Source organism: Branchiostoma lanceolatum, chromosome 9 (assembly GCF_035083965.1).
Source record: "Branchiostoma lanceolatum isolate klBraLanc5 chromosome 9, klBraLanc5.hap2, whole genome shotgun sequence".
Taxonomy (NCBI): Eukaryota; Metazoa; Chordata; class Leptocardii; order Amphioxiformes; family Branchiostomatidae; genus Branchiostoma; species Branchiostoma lanceolatum.
The window spans coordinates 11,069,752-11,088,647 of record NC_089730.1 but is presented as its reverse complement, the minus strand read 5'-3'; the positions used below and the strand labels follow the sequence as shown (position 1 = coordinate 11,088,647).

Here is an 18,896-nt window from a genome sequence, read left to right as displayed (position 1 = left end):
TACTAGTAGATAAACAAACCTTGTGTATCTAAACCAATTGCATGTAACTTAAAGAATGTGAATAATGATATTAATTGCCACATTATTGAAATGTCAATAAGCCTACTTGAAGTCTAGCAAGCATCAGTAATTCAAAGAAAATACATACAAAGCTGGAGAAAATTAAGACCAGTCTCTTTTAAATTCTGTCAGCAATTAATAGATCATACGTCTTCTCCAAAGGCAGCAAAACTGAAAGGCCCGTAGAGTACTGGTAGATAGCTGCTCAGGAAGGGGCATACACTGTAGGCTTAATTGCTGAGGGTAATGAACACATTTGAGCATACATTTTTTATCATCCACATAATTATATTAAATATACAGCGTTAGGCAGTCTTCAGGCTTGGACAGACCGGACACACAAAATATATAGAGCTGACAAGTTTATTTAGCCCCTGGAACACAAGTCATGTACTGTATGGCTTTAGATCCAGTAAAAGGCAGAGTTCCCAGCTACTGGCCTACCATTTGTATCATAAAAAATGATTCACCAAATCAATACAACTCATTGTCACATTGATTTTAGCTTTTGATATAGTCACACATAGCCCCTGTCTCATGAACTACTTTTAACCCAATGTTGACAGAAGAGTTAGTTTCCCATGACCAATGCATGATAAATATCAATATGAAGGAGTAAAGTCCAAAGTGTGAGTTCCAAGGGCAGTACCATAGTCAAACACGTGATTATCAGTCAAACTTATTTGAAAGACAGAAACATTGCAGGGACAGGGGAGACTGTAAACTTCCTCCATTGAGGCAAGTTGAAGGCTGTTCCTTTGGGCTGGATGTTGCAGCGAGGTAAGCATTTAGGACTTATAATGTTGGCAATTTACATTACAGGAGGGGACAATTGAAAGTTAATAATTCCACTGTACTGCCATTTATTTGCATTTGCAAGTCTGGAATTTCATTGACATTGTAAGAATTGTTGCAGTGTGTAGCATGCATGGTTGGATTATGTTGTACAATGACTGCAAAACCTAACAAAAGTTGTATGATATCATAATTTGTTTGATTTGGGTCTAAAACGACATGTGATAAAAACGTACAATGTATGAGCCTACATGTAAATGCACTTTTGGCCTAACCTAGCAAAGCTAAATTTAAAAGGTCATATGACAAGAAAAGAAATGCATGAAATTGTACTTCACAAAGTAAGGCATCAACATTCTAATACTGTTTGATTTACTGTCTACATCAAACTCCCAACATCCCTGTATTCTCATGTTTGGTATGGTTTTATTTCCAACAGGAAGTTATATTCAGCTGTTGACAGAACAAACATATTGAATGGCCTCCCATGTCAGGTGATTTGAAGGTTGGTTTGATTACCAAATGCTGACATGCAAAAATCTCTCATATGCTCTTAATATTGTAGAACAGGGTAGGATATCGTCACAAATTTTGATTTCTTTTTCGTATGGTTGTTAATTTGATCATCCTAGACATGATCAAGCAATATCATTGTTCCAGCTCAACTTTTCAATCATAGCAATAGCACCCCTGAGTCAAAGGTGATTTTTTATTCATTTTGATAAGTCTATCACATTATATCTATTTTTTGTCTTGTATCTTAACATAATCATTATGGCATATTTTCAACTCTCAGATCATATTCACAACACATGACCTGAATATACTGATAATTGATTTTATAGTCTTGCAAAATTATCTACCATACAAATCTAAGCAAGCTAATCTAACTTGCACATCTAGGCTTGACAGAGAGAGAGAGAGAGAGAGAGACAGACAGAGTGAGAGACAACAGCTTGTCACCATTTTGACGACCTGAGACACAGCACTCAAGACCACCATGGCAGCGGGTCCACTCGAGAGGCACTACATCGCAGCAGACATTAGCATAATAACATGTAGCATCTGTCTCAACACATATAATGACCCGAAAAGCCTACCATGCCACCACACATTTTGTAACGATTGTCTGAAGGATTGTGTAGGGAACAGGTCACGCATTGCGTGTCCACTGTGTAGGCTGCAAGTTTCCATCCCTCGTGGGGGGGTCTCAGCCTTTGGGACAAACTTTGTCATCAGAAACCTGATGGAAAGTGCCCAAAAGCTTGTTGACATAACACCTGAATCTGAGACAACTGCTGACTGTAGTTCTAAAGATGACAGAACATGCCCAATACATCCAAGTAAAGAAATGAAGTATTTCTGTGAAACCCACAGTGTGCCGATATGTGAAGACTGCCTCTTCACAGATCATAACGAACACAGGACAAAACGACTGCAAGATATAATTCCCAGCAAAGAGGAAGAGTTAGTTCAGCTAGTGAGTCAGGCCAAGGAGAAGTTGACAGCATTGGGAGAGAAACCTCAGTATATCAGACAGGCAGTGGCAAGCATTGAGACCAACATGCAAACTGTTATACAAGATGTGATTGGAGCCACAACTGAGAGCATAGTGCGGTTGGAAGAGAGCATGAAGAATCAAAGAGATGCTTTGATCAAGCAGATAGAGAAACAGTGTAGGGACAACATATCTGTGTTGTCTGATGACAGGTCTACCATTGAGAGGGATAGATCCCTTTTGGCTGACACTATACATCTGTCAGAAGCTGCTGCTACACATAAAGATGCACTAGAGATCCTGTCATGCATAGAAGCCTTGAAAGAGCTTGGGGTGCTAAGTCAGGATGAGGAAAAGGTGCTTGCACCAATGCTTACTTTTGTGCCAGCTTCTCCCAATGCTTCTTACAGTTTGGGCAGTGTTACGACTGAGGATGGTAAATCCAGTGATATAGAGGAGGAAGAGATTGAATGTAGCATAGACATTGCTAACGACAGTGAAAGTTCCAGTGAGTACAGCCCTGACAAAAAGAATAAAGGGTCTATCTATCCTAAACCTGTTCAGATAATTCGATTCGGCCATAAGGGGAGCCAGGAAGGGGAGTTTGACCAGCCTGTGACTGTCATTGCCACAAACGACGGTCTCTTTGTTCTGGACCAAAACAACCACCGGATCCAAATCTTTGACATGACAGGTAAATTCAAGAGAAGTTTTCCTGTAAGTCTTCCCGAGGAAACCGGGAGCAAGCCATGCAGCTTTGCCATTAACCCAACAAGTGACCAATTGGTTGTACTAGACAGTGGTCTGAAGCTTGCTAAACTGTTCACCCAAAAGGGCAAGTTTCTGCAAACTCTAGGCAGAGGGCAACTCAGAGAGCCTTCCATTGTACGATACCTAGAACAGCCTCAGGGAATCATAGTGAGTGTTACGGACAAAAACGATCTGGTCCTGTTTGACCTGAGAGGAGAAGTCTTTGCAAGAATTTGTCTCTCAAACGAATGTGAGGCCCCTTCCAAGCAGCCCATTGGGCCTGGTCATTTCGCTGTTGCCAATAACATGTCCAAGCAACTGCTATTCTACAGATCAGACTTCAGTCTGGCTTATGTTGTTGGTGGGTGGGGCAAAGGGGGTGGCAGGTTCAAAGGTCCCATCGGTCAGGGAACCTACGTTGGCTCCCATGACATTGTGGTGCCTGACCAGGGTAGTGGTAGGCTGCAGTACTTTGACAGATTCTGTAATTTCTTGGGAGTTATTGCAGATAGAGATGATGGGTTGGGAAACCCAAGCTGTGTGACCAGTACGCCAAAGAGTCTAGTTGTGTCTGACGTGGGCAAAAACTGTATTTTCATCTTCAATTACTTGCCTGAACACAACAAAACCTGCTGTGTGATAATCTAGTAGAACTCAACATGGCCAGAGTCACACAGTCGTAGTTTAGGTTAAACTGTGGATCATGATGGCAAAGATATGCCACCTACTCTACCTGGCAGATGTTTAAAGGACAAGAAAGAAAGAAAGATGCTTAATTTACCTGCTTTCAGTGTTAGAGTCAGTAACTGTTAGAGTGGTGGATAGACTGCATTTGTTTTTGGTTTAATGATTTTGATATGAAAAAAAATTCTGGTATCAATTCTGCATATGCAACAGCATTTCATTATTTCATTTTTTGTATTGTAAGTCATCTTTGCCAGTTCAACCAATTGTACACCTGTAAGTTAAGAATATACATTGTACAGAATGATAAATATGGCAATTCATCTAATGTAATTGCAGACAAAATTAGTCAATCTTCAAATGTGTAAACTAGATTATACCACATGGCATAAAGATGCAGTAAGTTCATTCTATGGAACATTGAAACTGTAATTTTGTTACACTTTTCGTACACAATGTACAACAATTTAGAATAGACAATGTTTTGTGAGCCATGTGCTTTTTATGAACACTTTGTCCTAGAAGCTTTTAAACTCCATTGATCCCCAGAAAAATGTCTAATATTATGTACATTCTTTTTTTATATGTGTGTATTAAGGTTAGATGCTGTAATCCATTGTATCCATAAACTATCACCTTAAGTTTGTATGTACACATGTAAATGTCCTCTCAGTGCTGAGGTTACATACCTGTTTAGAACAATGTAATGTAAAACCTTTACAACACCTAATCTTTGGAACATTGGAAACTAGTTACTGAAGTTGAAATCTGGAGTAGAGGTGACCAAGTTTGGGGATGTTGCTGTGGAGGATGGACAGTACCACTGCAAGGTGCTTCCTTACTAAGTCTGTAAGATATAATTGTAGACAATTACTGTACATGTTGTCTTCCTATCTCTACTGTATCAGATCTTTAGTTGATGATCACATCCACACAATATATGTCTAAGTAGTGAGTGTATAATTGTTCCAAAGGCTTGCAATCCTGATTCTTCATTACAATTTTGTAAGTTTGAAGCACAGCCTAGGCATTGGGTGTTCTGAACCCAATTTGCATACATGTACTTTAAAATTTTGACTAAATTTGCTTACCTGGGTTGAAGAATCTGATTGGTCGTCCTGTGATGTCCCTCATACTGTAGAGTTCTGGTGAAGGTGGATTTTCCTGTAGAAACATACAGTGATTATCATGTATTCTATTACTGAAATAGCTGTTTGAATATATTCTAGTAATGCATGCATATATGTAGCGTAAATCCACTCAAATGAGATGAGTACAAGAGATACACAACATACTGTGGTAGTTCTTTTGGTAGAGTCTCTTTCGTTTCATTGTAACGTCATTGCATACGACCTCTCTTTAGACACAACTACATGAACCTACAGGCACATACAGGATATTAACCTTATAAGCTGAACATGACCTTAAATGTTTACATTTTGGTGATGTGCTCCAATAAACACGATTGGAAACTTCTACAGTACAGCACCCTTACAAAATGATCATCACACCCTGAACTGAAAATATAACTTACCACCATAAACTTCCAGACCTCCCTGAGAAGGAGTGCCACCTCATAAGGAGTCACGATGTGGAACAGTTCTGAAATATAACCCAGCGGAGCAGGCAGGAGGTGGGCCTGCAAGGTAAAAAATATTCAGTCATTACACATATTGGTCTGCAGTAAACTATAACAATAACAGAGATCAACATATTCATGAAAATACAAGCAAAACGTTTGATCTTCAAGTTATGATTCAAAGCCTACATATTTGCGGGATCAAAACGACGAGTGAAATGGAAAACAGCACTCTTGTGATTTCTCACGTTTGATTTCTAAAATCATAGGATTTAGTTCGTCTTAATACATCACTTTAACAAAATTTGCTAGTCACAATATATGGCTATAAGAGAGGAAACCAAGATATCCATACCCACATCATTTACTCTTGAAGGGTGACATCAAGTAGTAAAACCTGTATTCTTTACACTTTCCAACCTGTTTATTTTTGCTACAACCTCAAGCTTTGTGTAGGTGGGTATTTGAGCCATGCAAGGCCACATCATTGAGAAACTTTATACACAAATATACAAACTGTAGCTGCTCACCTCCCCCATACACTCCAGTGCCTTACAGGAAGCCTGGAGGTGCCATGGAGTGTCTGCTGTCACACTGCTACGTGAACCTTCCCAGTGGGTAATCAGGGTGGAGATCACACTACTCAGTAATATGGCACAGTGGCATAGTGCTGTTCTCCCTGAGATACACAAACAAAGAATCTCAATGGATTAGAGTGTGCAGTTCAAATTACTGTTCACAACTAAGAAAGTACAGAATACATTGTACATTTCAAACAATGAAAACAAATCTATTCCCTAAAGGAAATGTTAGTTGAAATCACATGGAGAGACTGTAAAAAGAATAGTATTACTTGCCTTCTGCTACCAACTTCAAGATGTCCCAAAGTATTGGATGCTCCTTAAACCGTCTAGTAATGTGCAAATCTCTGTAAAGAAGGGTTGAGTTGGGAAGTACAATTTTGTCAACAGACATTGCATCCACCAAAGTACATGTAACACATAAAGAAGGACACACAGTAAGAGATTTATTCAATGTCATTCTAAAAGTTGAAGTTACAGGGACATTGCAAACAAGACCACACATGTACCTCTCTACAGTGTACTTGGTGAACTCCTCATCAGGCCAGTCTGTGGGGGCTTGGATGACATCAGGGCAGACCAGTTCCACAACCAATAATGCAAGCGTTCTGGAGCCTAAGGAATTCAAGAAGAAATTCCACCACTGAATCAAAAACATCAACTTAGGCAGTGTGCCTACTAAAAAAGATTAACCTTGCATCATTTAAATCTTTACCTAATATTGAAGATCCAGAGTATATTATGGATCAAGCATTTCTATATCCATCAGCTTCATTTCCATCCAGACTTTGTTACATGTAATATTTGGCTGTGCCTAACCTGATGAAGATATCCTCCTCCTCTCGACGCGACTGTCGGAGGTGTCCATCCTGTCCTCCTCGTGTTTGGGGATGGCGGCGTGGTGGTGCTCGTGGAGAGTACAGGTGTACAGGACGTCAAGCACTGCCTGGCAGCTGGCTGTGACCTGGTCCTGCGGAGGAGAATCATTGGATGTAACAATAAGATGATGTTCAGCACCAAGGACAGGACATATAACCCTATTCATTTGCTGTTTTTCCTTCCTTTCTGGTCAACCTCAGATGGAGACAAAGTATCATGTTTTTTTGTTAAGCCCAGGTTACACATAGCCGGACATGGCCTCCCGACTCTCCCCCGACCATGGTTAGAGTGATTCGGGAGTGATTCGGGAGCTAGGTCGGCTGGCGTTCGGCTGAGTCGGCTGGCGTTTGGCTGAGTTGGCAGGTGTTCGGCTGCGCCAGCCGAATGTTTTGAAAATTTCAAAACATTCGGCTCTGGACGGAGGTTCTGGAATCGGTTGGCTGGTGTTCGGCACGGTCGGCTAGTGTTCGGCTAGTGTTCGGCTGGTGTTCGGGAGTAAGGCAGCAGTAAAATTTAAATCTTAACCACGCTATAACCACTGCTGACTTACACCAAACTAGTTTCCAACCTACCAATAACTCACCCCTAGGCCGTAGATAAATCTCGGCTAACTCATTCCCAACTAAACTAACTACTACCAGAATGTGGGCGAATCAGCCCCGACCTTCACACGACTAAAAACAGAGAAGAAAGCATGTGTCAATTTCAATTCGTGAGAGGGTTAGCAACTGGTTGGGAATGAGTCAGGAGAGATTCGGCTAGAGGTTGGGATGGTTGGGTGTAGGTTAGGAAGCAATCGGGGCTTGGCTGGGGGTAAACCGTGTATTGGTTAGGAGATGGTTGGGACATGCTCGGCGCATGTTCGGGGCAGATTCGGCGCCAAATATAGGCGTGGCCTAATTCTGGTCAGACTGCTCCCGAACTACCGCCAACCCGAGTCGGCTAGCGTTCGGGAGCCATGTTCGGCTATGTGTAACCTGGGCTTTAGCTAGTGCAATGCGGCTTTGCTGTGGCTCGCATATTTAGCCAAGCACCCCAGGTCACCTCTACTATTCTCTTTAAGTGTGATTGTTTTACAGGGCAGAGGTAATGCCTGCAAGGCCACTGCTTTATGTCACAATCTGAAATGACGAAATGTTACAGATTACCCAGCACGTATAACAGGTGCATGATAGATCTACTCAAATACTGTAGTAAGAGATGGAACGTCTTAAAATGCTGAGAAACTTACAGTTGGCAACTGCTTGGTATCAGCCTTCGGTCTGAGGCCCTTGCCGATGACTCCTGCGTGGAAGACTGTTGGTGTGCTGGACCTGCCCAGCTGGATGTTCTGCTGTAGGAGGGAAGACTGGCCCTCACTGCTGTCAGCACTGGAATAGTCTAGACATACATGTACATCATACATTAAGTTTGGAAATGCATTTGTCAAAGCTACACCTTACATTTTGCTCTAAAAATTATCTCTCTGGTATATCGAAAAGGTCATATGGGAAAAGTCAATGTAACATTCTCAGAGAATAAATTGTCTTACCTTTAACATTAGCTCCGAATAACACTGCGTTTTCCTAAAAATACAGAAACATGCACAACAGTTATGGTCAGTTAGAGTAAGAGTCATGGTTGAAAAAGAAGCAGCAACCTTCCAATTTCCTTAATGCAATGTCATAGAATCTTTATCTTTTTATCGTTATCAAAGTGCATTTTTGTAAAACCTATGGACTACATCAGTGCATGGGTATTGCGATGAAAAAAATATCTACTTGTCAGCACAAGTCATGATAAGAGCCTTAATGAGTGCTCTCCTGTCTTTCCTCACCTTGTCCTGTACCCCCTGTACCAGATGCCGTATGACCAGAGTCTGTCCCAGCTGCACACCACACAGATGAGACAGGTACACCTTACAGTACTGGATAACAGTTATCTTCTCATCCAGGTCTGAAAGACACAAATGTAACATCGTCATTTTATGACAACAGTGATACGAAAATAGATGAAAACATCTGCAACTTTAAACTACAGAAAATAAGTATGACTGCAAAGTCACAGTTACTCATGCAGCTAGATAAAGTTTGGAAACAGTCAAATCTTATCCAGGTGCATGAGTAACGGTTACTTTGCATATCTTATTACCTTGATGTCTAACCTTCATCAACATAAGTATGACTGCAAATGATTTTGGAACTGCTTCAGTTACTCTTGCATTCATAGCTATGCTCTTATCTTCAATGAAACTGTAGCTCCTATGTGAAACTTAACAAAGTTGTAAATTAAACGTTCAAAGACCAGGTCTTCATGCAACCTAGAAAAAGTGAGGAAACAACAGTCACAAATTCAAATGACAGCACAGAACACCCTTGCTCAAGTTCGTAAGCTTGAGAAAATAATCACACCTGTATCATGCAGCACCCTGAAGAAGCACCTGACAGCTGCCTGGCAGGTGTGAATGAGGGCAGGTGTGGTGGGTTTGGCAGGTAAGCCCACGATGGCCTGGATCTGCATGGCTTTGGCAGCCACCTGGAGGCAGCTGTGCTCCAGCTGTGATGTCATGGGCTGCAGGTGCAATAGGATAGCCTCTTGCAGCTGACACCTGCAATGTTAAGAAACAATTTGATCATTTTGCTACACTCAGCAACATTAAGTTCATTCTGGTCAATATAACCTCCATTAACATTAATATGCCGGGTTAAATTAATCTTGCACTTTGGAAAACAGTGGGTTTGAGATACCTCTAGTGCAGCACCCCCAGGTATGCACAGTTTAGATATACAAGAGTGTATTATACTGGGGAATGTTGGATTTGAGATCTGTTTGGATATTTCTTTTAAGGGTGGCGAAATTATGTACTCTGGTGGAATTAAGTTACTAGATTTTATATTTAAGAATATGGGAACTCTAGTAGATTTGTATTTAAGTCAAAAATCCTTAGCAAGGAATCAAACACAGGTAACTGCACATTGTGATACTTCCCCCCTTTATAAAATCATAAACATTTAGAAAAAAAAATGTGTCAATGTTAAAAAAGGGAATATTTACCTGAAATGCATTTTGCCCGTGTCATCACTTTTCAGCAGGTGAACAATATTTGCCAACAATCTGCTTGCCTGAAAAATACATGAAAGATGACGGCATTTTTACTTGGCCTGTTTCACAATATCAGATTTCATATTTGTAGTGCTGAAAGGTGACATGTGCATGGTAAGAATTTGAAGGTTCTAATAAATAGTTATTTGAACAGAAACTACATCGAAGCAAAGGCAATGGGACACATAATCCTATAGATGCATGCCATTGATATTAGAAACGGCCCAAAGGTAGTTGAAGGTCCAATGCAGAAGATTAGACCGGAAATTCATATATTTTACACCAAGAGCTCACCTGCGTGTTGTTGAGTGTGCCTGTCTGTAGTGAGTCCATACACCTGCAGACAGCTGCACCCGTCACATCAGGCAGGCAGCACTGGAACCCTTCCAGCAGTTCCAGAAGAAGCCCCAGCTGCAACAGATGGTGCAATGATAGTTAAGTCAGGGAAATATCGTTTTAATGTACATGTAACTGTTCTTTTATGTAAAGACATGGTTTCACTGAATCTATGTCCTACATGTACAATACAATTCAACTTTTATAAAAGGCAAAATATTACCAACTGGAAAGCCTGAGAAAATGGATCTAGATACGTGTAAGGCACTGAGAAAAACATGCACTTCATAAGACATGCCCAGATTCATGTACACCTAAACATTAAACTAAAAACTGACTATGGGCTCTCAAATAAGGTTGAACTTGAACCTCTTACTGTTTTTCTAAAACTATACCTAAAATTCAATGGCAAACCTTTGAAATAAGAAATTTCAGATGTGTTTGCGTAATTTCCAGCATCCTACAATGTAGTGATACACATGTGTACCTAAGTTACTGTTGTATACAGGACAGAAGTCATATTGAGTACATCATTTTTACCTGTTGTTGAGACTGGGCATGTTGGAGGTTGAAGGTCACAATGTCTGCAGCACAGCTCTCACCAAGGTGGCAACCCAGCAGCCTCAGGATCTGTACCAGCCACCACTGTCTGACTCAAACACATACACAGTAAGTTACCTCTTACAAATACACACAAGAAAACAAAAAGGTACATACACAATCATTTTCAAATACAGGACAATGATACTGTAACAGGAACATATACGATAGACACACTACATGCATGTACACACAAGCACAGTACAAGTGACACTCACACATACAGGCACACATGCCCCCGCTACACACAAACCATACATACATGTACATGTACATGGTCACAAATAACTTTCTTACATGTATCTTTATCACATAAACTATAAAATGATTTATTGTGATTGACAGTTGCTTACCTGTTCCCATTGACCAATAGCATCTCCTGACACAGGTGTGTCCGGTGTGCCTGCAGCTCTGAGAGGAAAAGGATCTCAGTAATGTCTCCCTGTTGGGCCCTTCCAAACACCAACTTCTGCAGGTCTGATACCAGGGTGTTCTGTGATAACAGCAAAGTAGACAGATTTCAACAACCAAAATGTTACAGTCAGTAGGCTTTTGTTAATGTTAAGTTGAAACCTAAAGCAAAAGATGGAGAAAGAGGCCGCAAGCGTGATACAGCCAATGGTTGCTAAGTAGCTGGGATAAAATGTTTATCATAAACAGCAAGAATATAACACACTTTATAGCACAACAAACTTAAACTAGATGCATAACAACACATGAAACACATTTAAACATGAAATGCTTTTTTTCACAACGATAATGTACTCAATGTATTTCTTCTTCACCATATGAGCAGCAAGGTGCCAGCACCTAGCCTGAGCATTTTGGGAGATAGGAATCTCAATTCAAGTTTCTAAAAACAGAACAAAACCGATACATACCAGAATGACTGTACATGTCTGTTGTACTGCAGGGTCCAGTGGCACTTCATCTGAAAGCAAATGCATACAAGTCTCAGTAATTCCAAACCCTAACCCTATTCAACAACACAATAATTTGTCTCTTAAGATGTTTATATCCGGCAGTATAAGTTTCCCAGTCTTGTGTGAGCCTTTCTTCTGCACACTTTATATTTCTAGACTTCTTACTAATAGTTATTACTACGTACCTTTTTGGTTCATTGGACAGGCTGTATCCAGTAGGAACTTCAGGACCTTTTGACAGCCACTGCTGGTCTTGGTGATGAGGTGAACAACTAGGGATATGAGCCTGGAAGTGTGAATCAGATAACATAATCATTAACTCTGCATGGCAGTGATGTAATAGCTATAGATATGTAGAATAGGAGAACAGTGTCTTAAATGCCTGGAGGCTTCTTATGTTTCAAAGAATCAAACACTTTTGCCTCAAACCACTGTAACTGTGATGACAAATATACACATACTGTTTCATACACATTCACACATATCCTGTCCCTGGTGCTAAACTACATTCACACAGCACACATGCCATCTCTGCCATACACATTCACACACGTCCTGTCCCTGGCACTGAACTACATTTACCCAGCACACAGGCTGTCTCTGCCATACACATCCACACATGTCCTGTCCCTGGTGCTGAACTACATTCACACAGCACACATGCCATCTCTGTCATACACATTCACACAAGTCCTGTCCCTGGTGCTGAACTACATTCACACAGCACACATGCCATCTCTGTCATACACATTCACACAAGTCCTGTCCCTGGTGCTGAACAACATTCATACAGCACACATGCTGGCTCTACCATTTGAATTCACACAAGTTCTGTCCCTGGTGCTGAATAAAATTCACACAACGCACAGGCTGATTTTAGTAACATTTACATATGCTCTGTCCCCATTACTAAATTTATAATGACTAACAAATATTTGTCTATCAGGGTGAAGAAAAAACTCATCCATACCCTTCCATGTCTGCCTTGGATCTTCCTTTGGATAACTGCCTTGCCAACTGGTTCAGCACATCGGCAGTCACTATGGAGGCCACACAAACAACGGTTAGAAAATCTAAGCTTTGTTGTTAACAGAAATATCTCTTCACCTTTATTCAATATAGCTGAAGGTATGTACTATATACAGCTTAACTTCTTGTATGAACACAATTTACATGGCAGTCACACCATCAAAACTTTATAACTGTGAAACATAAATTCAAACTTTCAGGAAAAACTTTGACTTAACGTTAACTCCTCCCCACATATCCATTTGTCCATTATAGTGGTGTGTGTTTAACTGCAATACTCTTTTTCATACAGGTAAGTGATAAGTGCTAAACAGAGAAAACAGCATTACCATAATGGTTTGATGAATATCAGGTCAGTTGTGATGACCCTGAGAAGCTTTTAAAAGTCTTTTGTATGACCTATCCGGGATTTGAACCAGGGACCTCCCAAATACGAAGTAAAAACTTTCATTTTGATAAAACAGAATATCATTACTTATAGAGTCTACCTGGTCAGTTTTGATGATTCTGGTCTGAACCCACCACCTACCAAATATGCAAGACGGCCACTAAACTCACTAGGCCATGTCATATCATTATGGTTGGATGAACACAATATCGCCACTTACAGGAGTCTGCCAGGTCAGTTGTGATGACACTGAGCAGCTTTCAAAGCCATGACCTCCCGAATGCAAAGTGAACACTCTACCCATCAGGCTATTACAAAGTCATATCATTATGGTTGAATGAGCACAATATTCCCACTTACATAAGTCTAATATGTCAGTTGGGATGACCCTGGTTTGAACACCCAACCTACCCAATGCAAAGTGAACACTCTAGCCACTAGGCTATTGCAACGTTCATACCTTCATGTTTAGATGAACATAATAATACCACTTACAGGCCGTGGCAGACCTAGGAAATCATGGTGGGAGTGTGTCAGGAAGGACATTTAAGGTGTGCGGCCTAACCAGCGTGAGCCCCCTGGACAGAGCTGCTTTGAAGAGCTGTGTGAAGACTAGCCCACTGCTGCCCACCCGTGTCTGGGGCCCCAGGAGCAGTTTAATCAAATACTGTATACTACTACATGTACTTACAGGAGCATACCAGGTCAGTTGTGATGACCCTGGTGTGAGTATGAATACAGTACCCAACCTACCAAATGCAAAGTAAGAGCTCTACCCACTAGTCTATTGCACAGTCATATCATTATGGTCGGATGAACACAGCACCACCTCTTACATGAACTTACCAGGTCAGTTATGATGACCCTGGATTCACGCTGAATACCCAACAGTTTCAAGCTGGCTAGAGCCTTGAGGCTTGGCACCCTATCGAATGTAAAGCAAAAATATCTTCCCACTACACTACTACACTTCATAATGATTATGTTTGAATGAACTCAATATATCAACTTACATGAGTCTACCAGTTCAGTTGTGATGACTCTGAGCAGCATGGAAGACATGGTAGCCAGCTCCAACAGGAAAGGCACAGTGTACTGTTCCTGTTTACCCTCACTTAGACTAACCTGTGGAAACAACATCACAAATACATTCAAAAAGTGAGTCTTACAATGAAAATTCCCTTCTGTCTTTGTTGGTGTGAAGAAATTTATAATACTGACACATAAAAATACAGTCAACATGGCCCAAGAAGACCACTCAGGGGACAGATAAAATCTTGTCTATGTGGACAGGTGGTCACTATAGACTGGATTCTTAATGCTTGTGTCAGTGGGAAAAATTATCCAAGGGACAAAAAATTATCACATTGGCCAGGTGGTCATTATCGGTATGTAGTGGTAGGTCAATTGTACAGGTTTCACTGTTGTCAGCTAGGATTTATAGACAGGACGTCCAAAAATTGGGGGTGGGGGGAGAGGGGGGAAACAGACTTCTCCCATGGGCTCTACGGATTAATATTTGTCGGTAGCTTTGCATGTTAATCAATTTTCATGCAGTCTAGCATGAGGAAAAAAACAACAGTCGCAGAGTGTGTGGGGGGAACACATGTTCATGTGTATGTAGTTACGAGGGAAATAGGGTGTTCTCTGGGTGTCCCCTGAAAAAGGAGGACACATCTAATTTCTTTTTTTTCTTAATGTAGGGTGTCCAGTAGACGCCCTGCTAGCCGATAACCTGCTATATGTATATTAGGCCTGGAAATATTGCAGTTTAGCCAGCCCCTACATGGAAGAGCTGCAGCAGGGCCTCCCTGATGTCCTGAGCGTGGTGAGCTGCCAGGTGCCCCAGGATGCCCACCACAGACGCCAGCTTGGGCACGTGGCTCTCCGTCACCTGGCTGCTGCTGTGGCTGCAGAAGTCCTTCAGACCACAGGACAGCACCCGGGTGATGATGGTGTTGGGGAAGGACGACCTACACACCACAATATCAGCATGAAAGTTCATATGCGTGGGTAAATTACATTATGATGAAATTAAACTGAAAATTTTCAACTGAATCGCTGTCCTCTTCAGCTATCTGACCAAATTTCTCTGGAGTCTGGACCAACCTTCTCTTAACTGGAACAAGTGGTAATCTCAACTTCTAACTACCTTTGCTGACGTCACACATGTATGTACATAAAGTCTTGTGTCTAGAGCAATTGAGTCAGGGAGCTGAAGAGGACTGAGTGATTCAATTCTTTTTGTTGGCAAACAGTAGTTAAAAACCTTCCAACACCTTCCGTTTCCATAGCCCTTGGGCCATACAGGGCCACTACAGCTGGGGCAAGTCTACTGGTAGAACATGACACCCGTATAGAAAAGATTGATTGTACTAATTGTATTCCATGAAGAAATGTGAAGAAATGTGAATAACATACAATTTTATTATTTATCTCAGTTACAAACACAGATCAGGGGGTAAAATGCTTACAAATACGGCAATAAACTCTGAAACTCTAGATTGGCAGACCAATTAACTTCACTTTTGAAGAGAGAAAACTCTTCAATATCAACTCAGCCACATCTGCTGGAACCATCCTTACCCAATGTGAGCCACTACCCAGTCAAAGTGTGGAGAATGCTGCACTGATGTGTCCAGTAGTGCATCTACACACAGGTCAGCTGAGCTACCAGTCCTGTCAAATATAAAAGTGGTTTATTAAAAAGGGGAAACAAAAACATTGATGGACTGATCTTAGAAAATTAAATGTACTGAACTGTTAAACTGTAAACAGATTTTCTAAGCCATTTTTACATAGTATCTTGTATACAAAGTATTGATTGATTGATACATAGTTTATAACTAGATACCAAAAAACAATACTTACATGGCTGCTAAACACTGGGTATAGATATCCATTAGTGTTCTTGTTGCTGTAAGATAAGATTAAAAAAATACATTGAGAAGTGCTGTGTACAAGTGTCAACTTTCTTATTCACTCTCTTATTATCTATCAACTATCTTAACTATAGATATAAAGAAATGCAAAAATATTTAGCTGCTCGCTAGGTGATACGTAAAATTAATAATAAAAAAGGCTGCTATGGCAAGTACTGTTGAAAGCACAAAATAACATAGTAATACCTAAAATGGCATACCGGTATCATAAAACATCTGTACCTTTGCAAGTCATCCATAGCTGTAGCAGCTCATTGAGGCTGGAAGAGTGAGGGACTCCTACATTTGGAACAGAACACATTGTTCAAGAACCTATATATACTACTAACTTATAACATGGAAATAACTTGTCATGTACCTACAATACCTTTGAATCTAAAATTGACTTGTTAGTTTACTTTTTGTATTTAAACTCATCACTCTCTTCAACTCTTAAGTTACCTACTGTGAGAAGTCTATTTTGAAATTCAAGATATGCAACATATTGATATTCATGATAAACATTAGCTTTGTATATTCTATACAAAGCTAATTATAATAATGATATCATTAACTGCACACAAGTACCTCTTCTTCCTGCATACTTGGTGCTAATCTGCCCCAGAAGGTCGATGGACCACTGCAACAAAACCAGGCATTCATGACTGAAGTAGCTATTGTAAAGCACTGAGCTTAATACACATTATAACATTCCAACATGAACAAAAAAATAGCTGCATAAGAGGGAACCAAAAGGGCCAATCAAATGGTTCATTTATCAGCCTTACACTGTTAAGATAGATAAGACAGATTATTTTTATGTACCTTTATACTCTGCAAAATTTTAATTCATTTGCAATCAAAATGAGCACAAGACTGGAAGCTGAACAAAAAGTACTACTGGTATGATAGTATCGGGTGACCTAACATTTACCAAATGTTGATTATTACAACATTGCAGGGTGACCATCATTGCCTACTACATTACTGTGGCCAGGATTTTGCGATGAGGTATATACAGTATAGTATGTAGATGCACACTAGATAGTATACTTGTTAGAAGACAACTACATGCATTTCTGTGAGATATACATGTGTACTTACAGCAGAAATAAGAGGAGCCCAGGCTTGAGGGTTGACCTTGACAAAGCCCAACAAAACACTGCAGACTTCCTGTATGACTGGGTCCAAGTTTGGACCCACTGTTCCTGGAGACCAAGTAAAGAAGAAAGTAAGTAACACACAAATTTAATAATCAAGCACACTAGAACAACTGTTGCTCTATTCCTTCATTTCTTATCAATAGTTTGCTGTTTTAAGTTAAGTTTTAAGGTTTAGTTACTTGCAATAGGGGTACTGTTATTATTGCATATTATTCTTGTATAAGGTTTGCTTTTCTTTCTTGGTCAAATACCTGCAGTTAAAAGACTTCAAAGGATGTCACATTATCAGGAAATTTTCTACTTGTCCATCGATGGAGGATAGACATCCAGGTACTAGTACATGTGGTAAGATACACAGTTACTCAAGCAACTGGATAGATTTGTAAACCTTTTCAAGACTATCCACCCAGTAAGTTACTTGAGCAACCGTTATCTTGCACTCATATATGTTCCTATCCTACCTGAACCTTCACTTTCAATCTGCAGGATGTGAGAATTGACAGCTTCATCAAAAATTCCCTGTAAGAACTCCAGCACAGCTGAGCGAGCTGCAGGTACAGTCCTCAGCAGAGAGAGGGCGCTTCTAGCATGCTCCTCCAATGTCAACTTGTGCCCAAATGTGGCATGTTTCCCTTGCACAAAGGTCTTGATCTCAGCCTGCAACTCCTTTGGGTTTGTGACAGCAGAAAAAAGAAGGGGTACAACATTATTCAAAGGACTAATTGGCAAAAACAGCCATTCAACATGGCTTTATTCATATTTGTCAATGGTCGGGATGCACTGTGGATGAATAACCAAATTTCAACTGTGCCAAAGATGTAGAGGCTTTTCACTGGCACAATAATCATTATAAGTTGAATCCCCCGGCGACCATGCAATTGGTGAATAATTGGACTACATACAGTAGCAGCACGTTGTCCATGACATCATATGAAAAGCATGTATATTTAGGGACATTTAGCTCATTTTCCTTGCATCCTCCATGATAACTTTTTGACTTGTCCCGTACACAAATGACAAATTGGCCAGTAACTTGATCTATTCACTGGGGTAACCACAAAAATAACAGTGTTTTCGAAAGACTGTTTAAAGTCCACATCATATGGTCCTTAATTACAGAAATATCTGCAGCTGAAAATGATACTGAAAGAAACGCTGTTGCTACTTGTTGTGGTAGTGATCTACTTCGATCAAACCTAAAGTGGGGAGGGGGGCAGAGAAACTGCACGGCAAAACACAATTATACTCAGCTACCGTAAACGACGAGCACAATTCCTCTGGACTACCGTATCTATGAACATTGAAGTTTTATGTAAGTCAATAAAAACGTGATTTCATGACGCCTAGCGCACCTGAGGGGTGTGAGAAGCCGCGGAAACTCCTCCTCCACCTATTGTCGCCGCCATATTTTGCACTTTTAGTAGAAACCACTATTTGACAGGGGTGGTGCTAAATATGGTATTACAAAAAGACTTCTTTTTGATAACACGACTAGAATACATCTAAAGGAATATATATAAGTACTTATTCTATTGCTTTTTAACGGACTTAAATGTTGCTCTTAATGCTATTTGCTGCGTTAAAATATTTAACACATTGTCCCTATGACGAGAATGGTATTGACTTTTA

The 18,896-nt window shown here is 40.4% G+C and overlaps 2 protein-coding genes across 2 annotated transcripts; one reads left to right on the top strand and one right to left on the bottom strand.

Annotated features, from left to right (window-relative positions):
- The first annotated feature begins 1,855 nt into the window (after positions 1-1,855).
- LOC136441558 (tripartite motif-containing protein 2-like) lies at positions 1,856-5,089 on the top strand. The gene has a single exon (XM_066437907.1). It carries the CDS (start codon positions 1,856-1,858, stop codon positions 3,749-3,751), a length of 1,896 nt encoding a protein of 631 aa, XP_066294004.1. The 3' UTR covers positions 3,752-5,089.
- LOC136441557 (integrator complex subunit 5-like) lies at positions 3,931-18,685 on the bottom strand. The gene is made up of 26 exons (XM_066437905.1): positions 18,620-18,685; positions 17,729-17,933; positions 17,209-17,312; positions 16,693-16,744; positions 16,348-16,404; positions 16,055-16,100; positions 15,770-15,862; positions 14,970-15,156; positions 14,197-14,308; positions 12,737-12,806; positions 11,952-12,052; positions 11,725-11,774; positions 11,197-11,336; positions 10,784-10,892; positions 10,202-10,318; positions 9,860-9,927; positions 9,217-9,413; positions 8,643-8,761; positions 8,358-8,391; positions 8,058-8,206; positions 6,767-6,917; positions 6,457-6,562; positions 5,897-6,294; positions 5,322-5,426; positions 4,879-4,951; positions 3,931-4,634 (listed from the first exon to the last, which is right to left on the bottom strand). Exons 1-23 carry the CDS (start codon positions 18,671-18,673, stop codon positions 6,216-6,218), a joined length of 2,400 nt encoding a protein of 799 aa, XP_066294002.1. The 5' UTR covers positions 18,674-18,685; the 3' UTR covers positions 3,931-4,634; positions 4,879-4,951; positions 5,322-5,426; positions 5,897-6,215.
- Between the last annotated feature and the right edge of the window lie 211 nt (positions 18,686-18,896).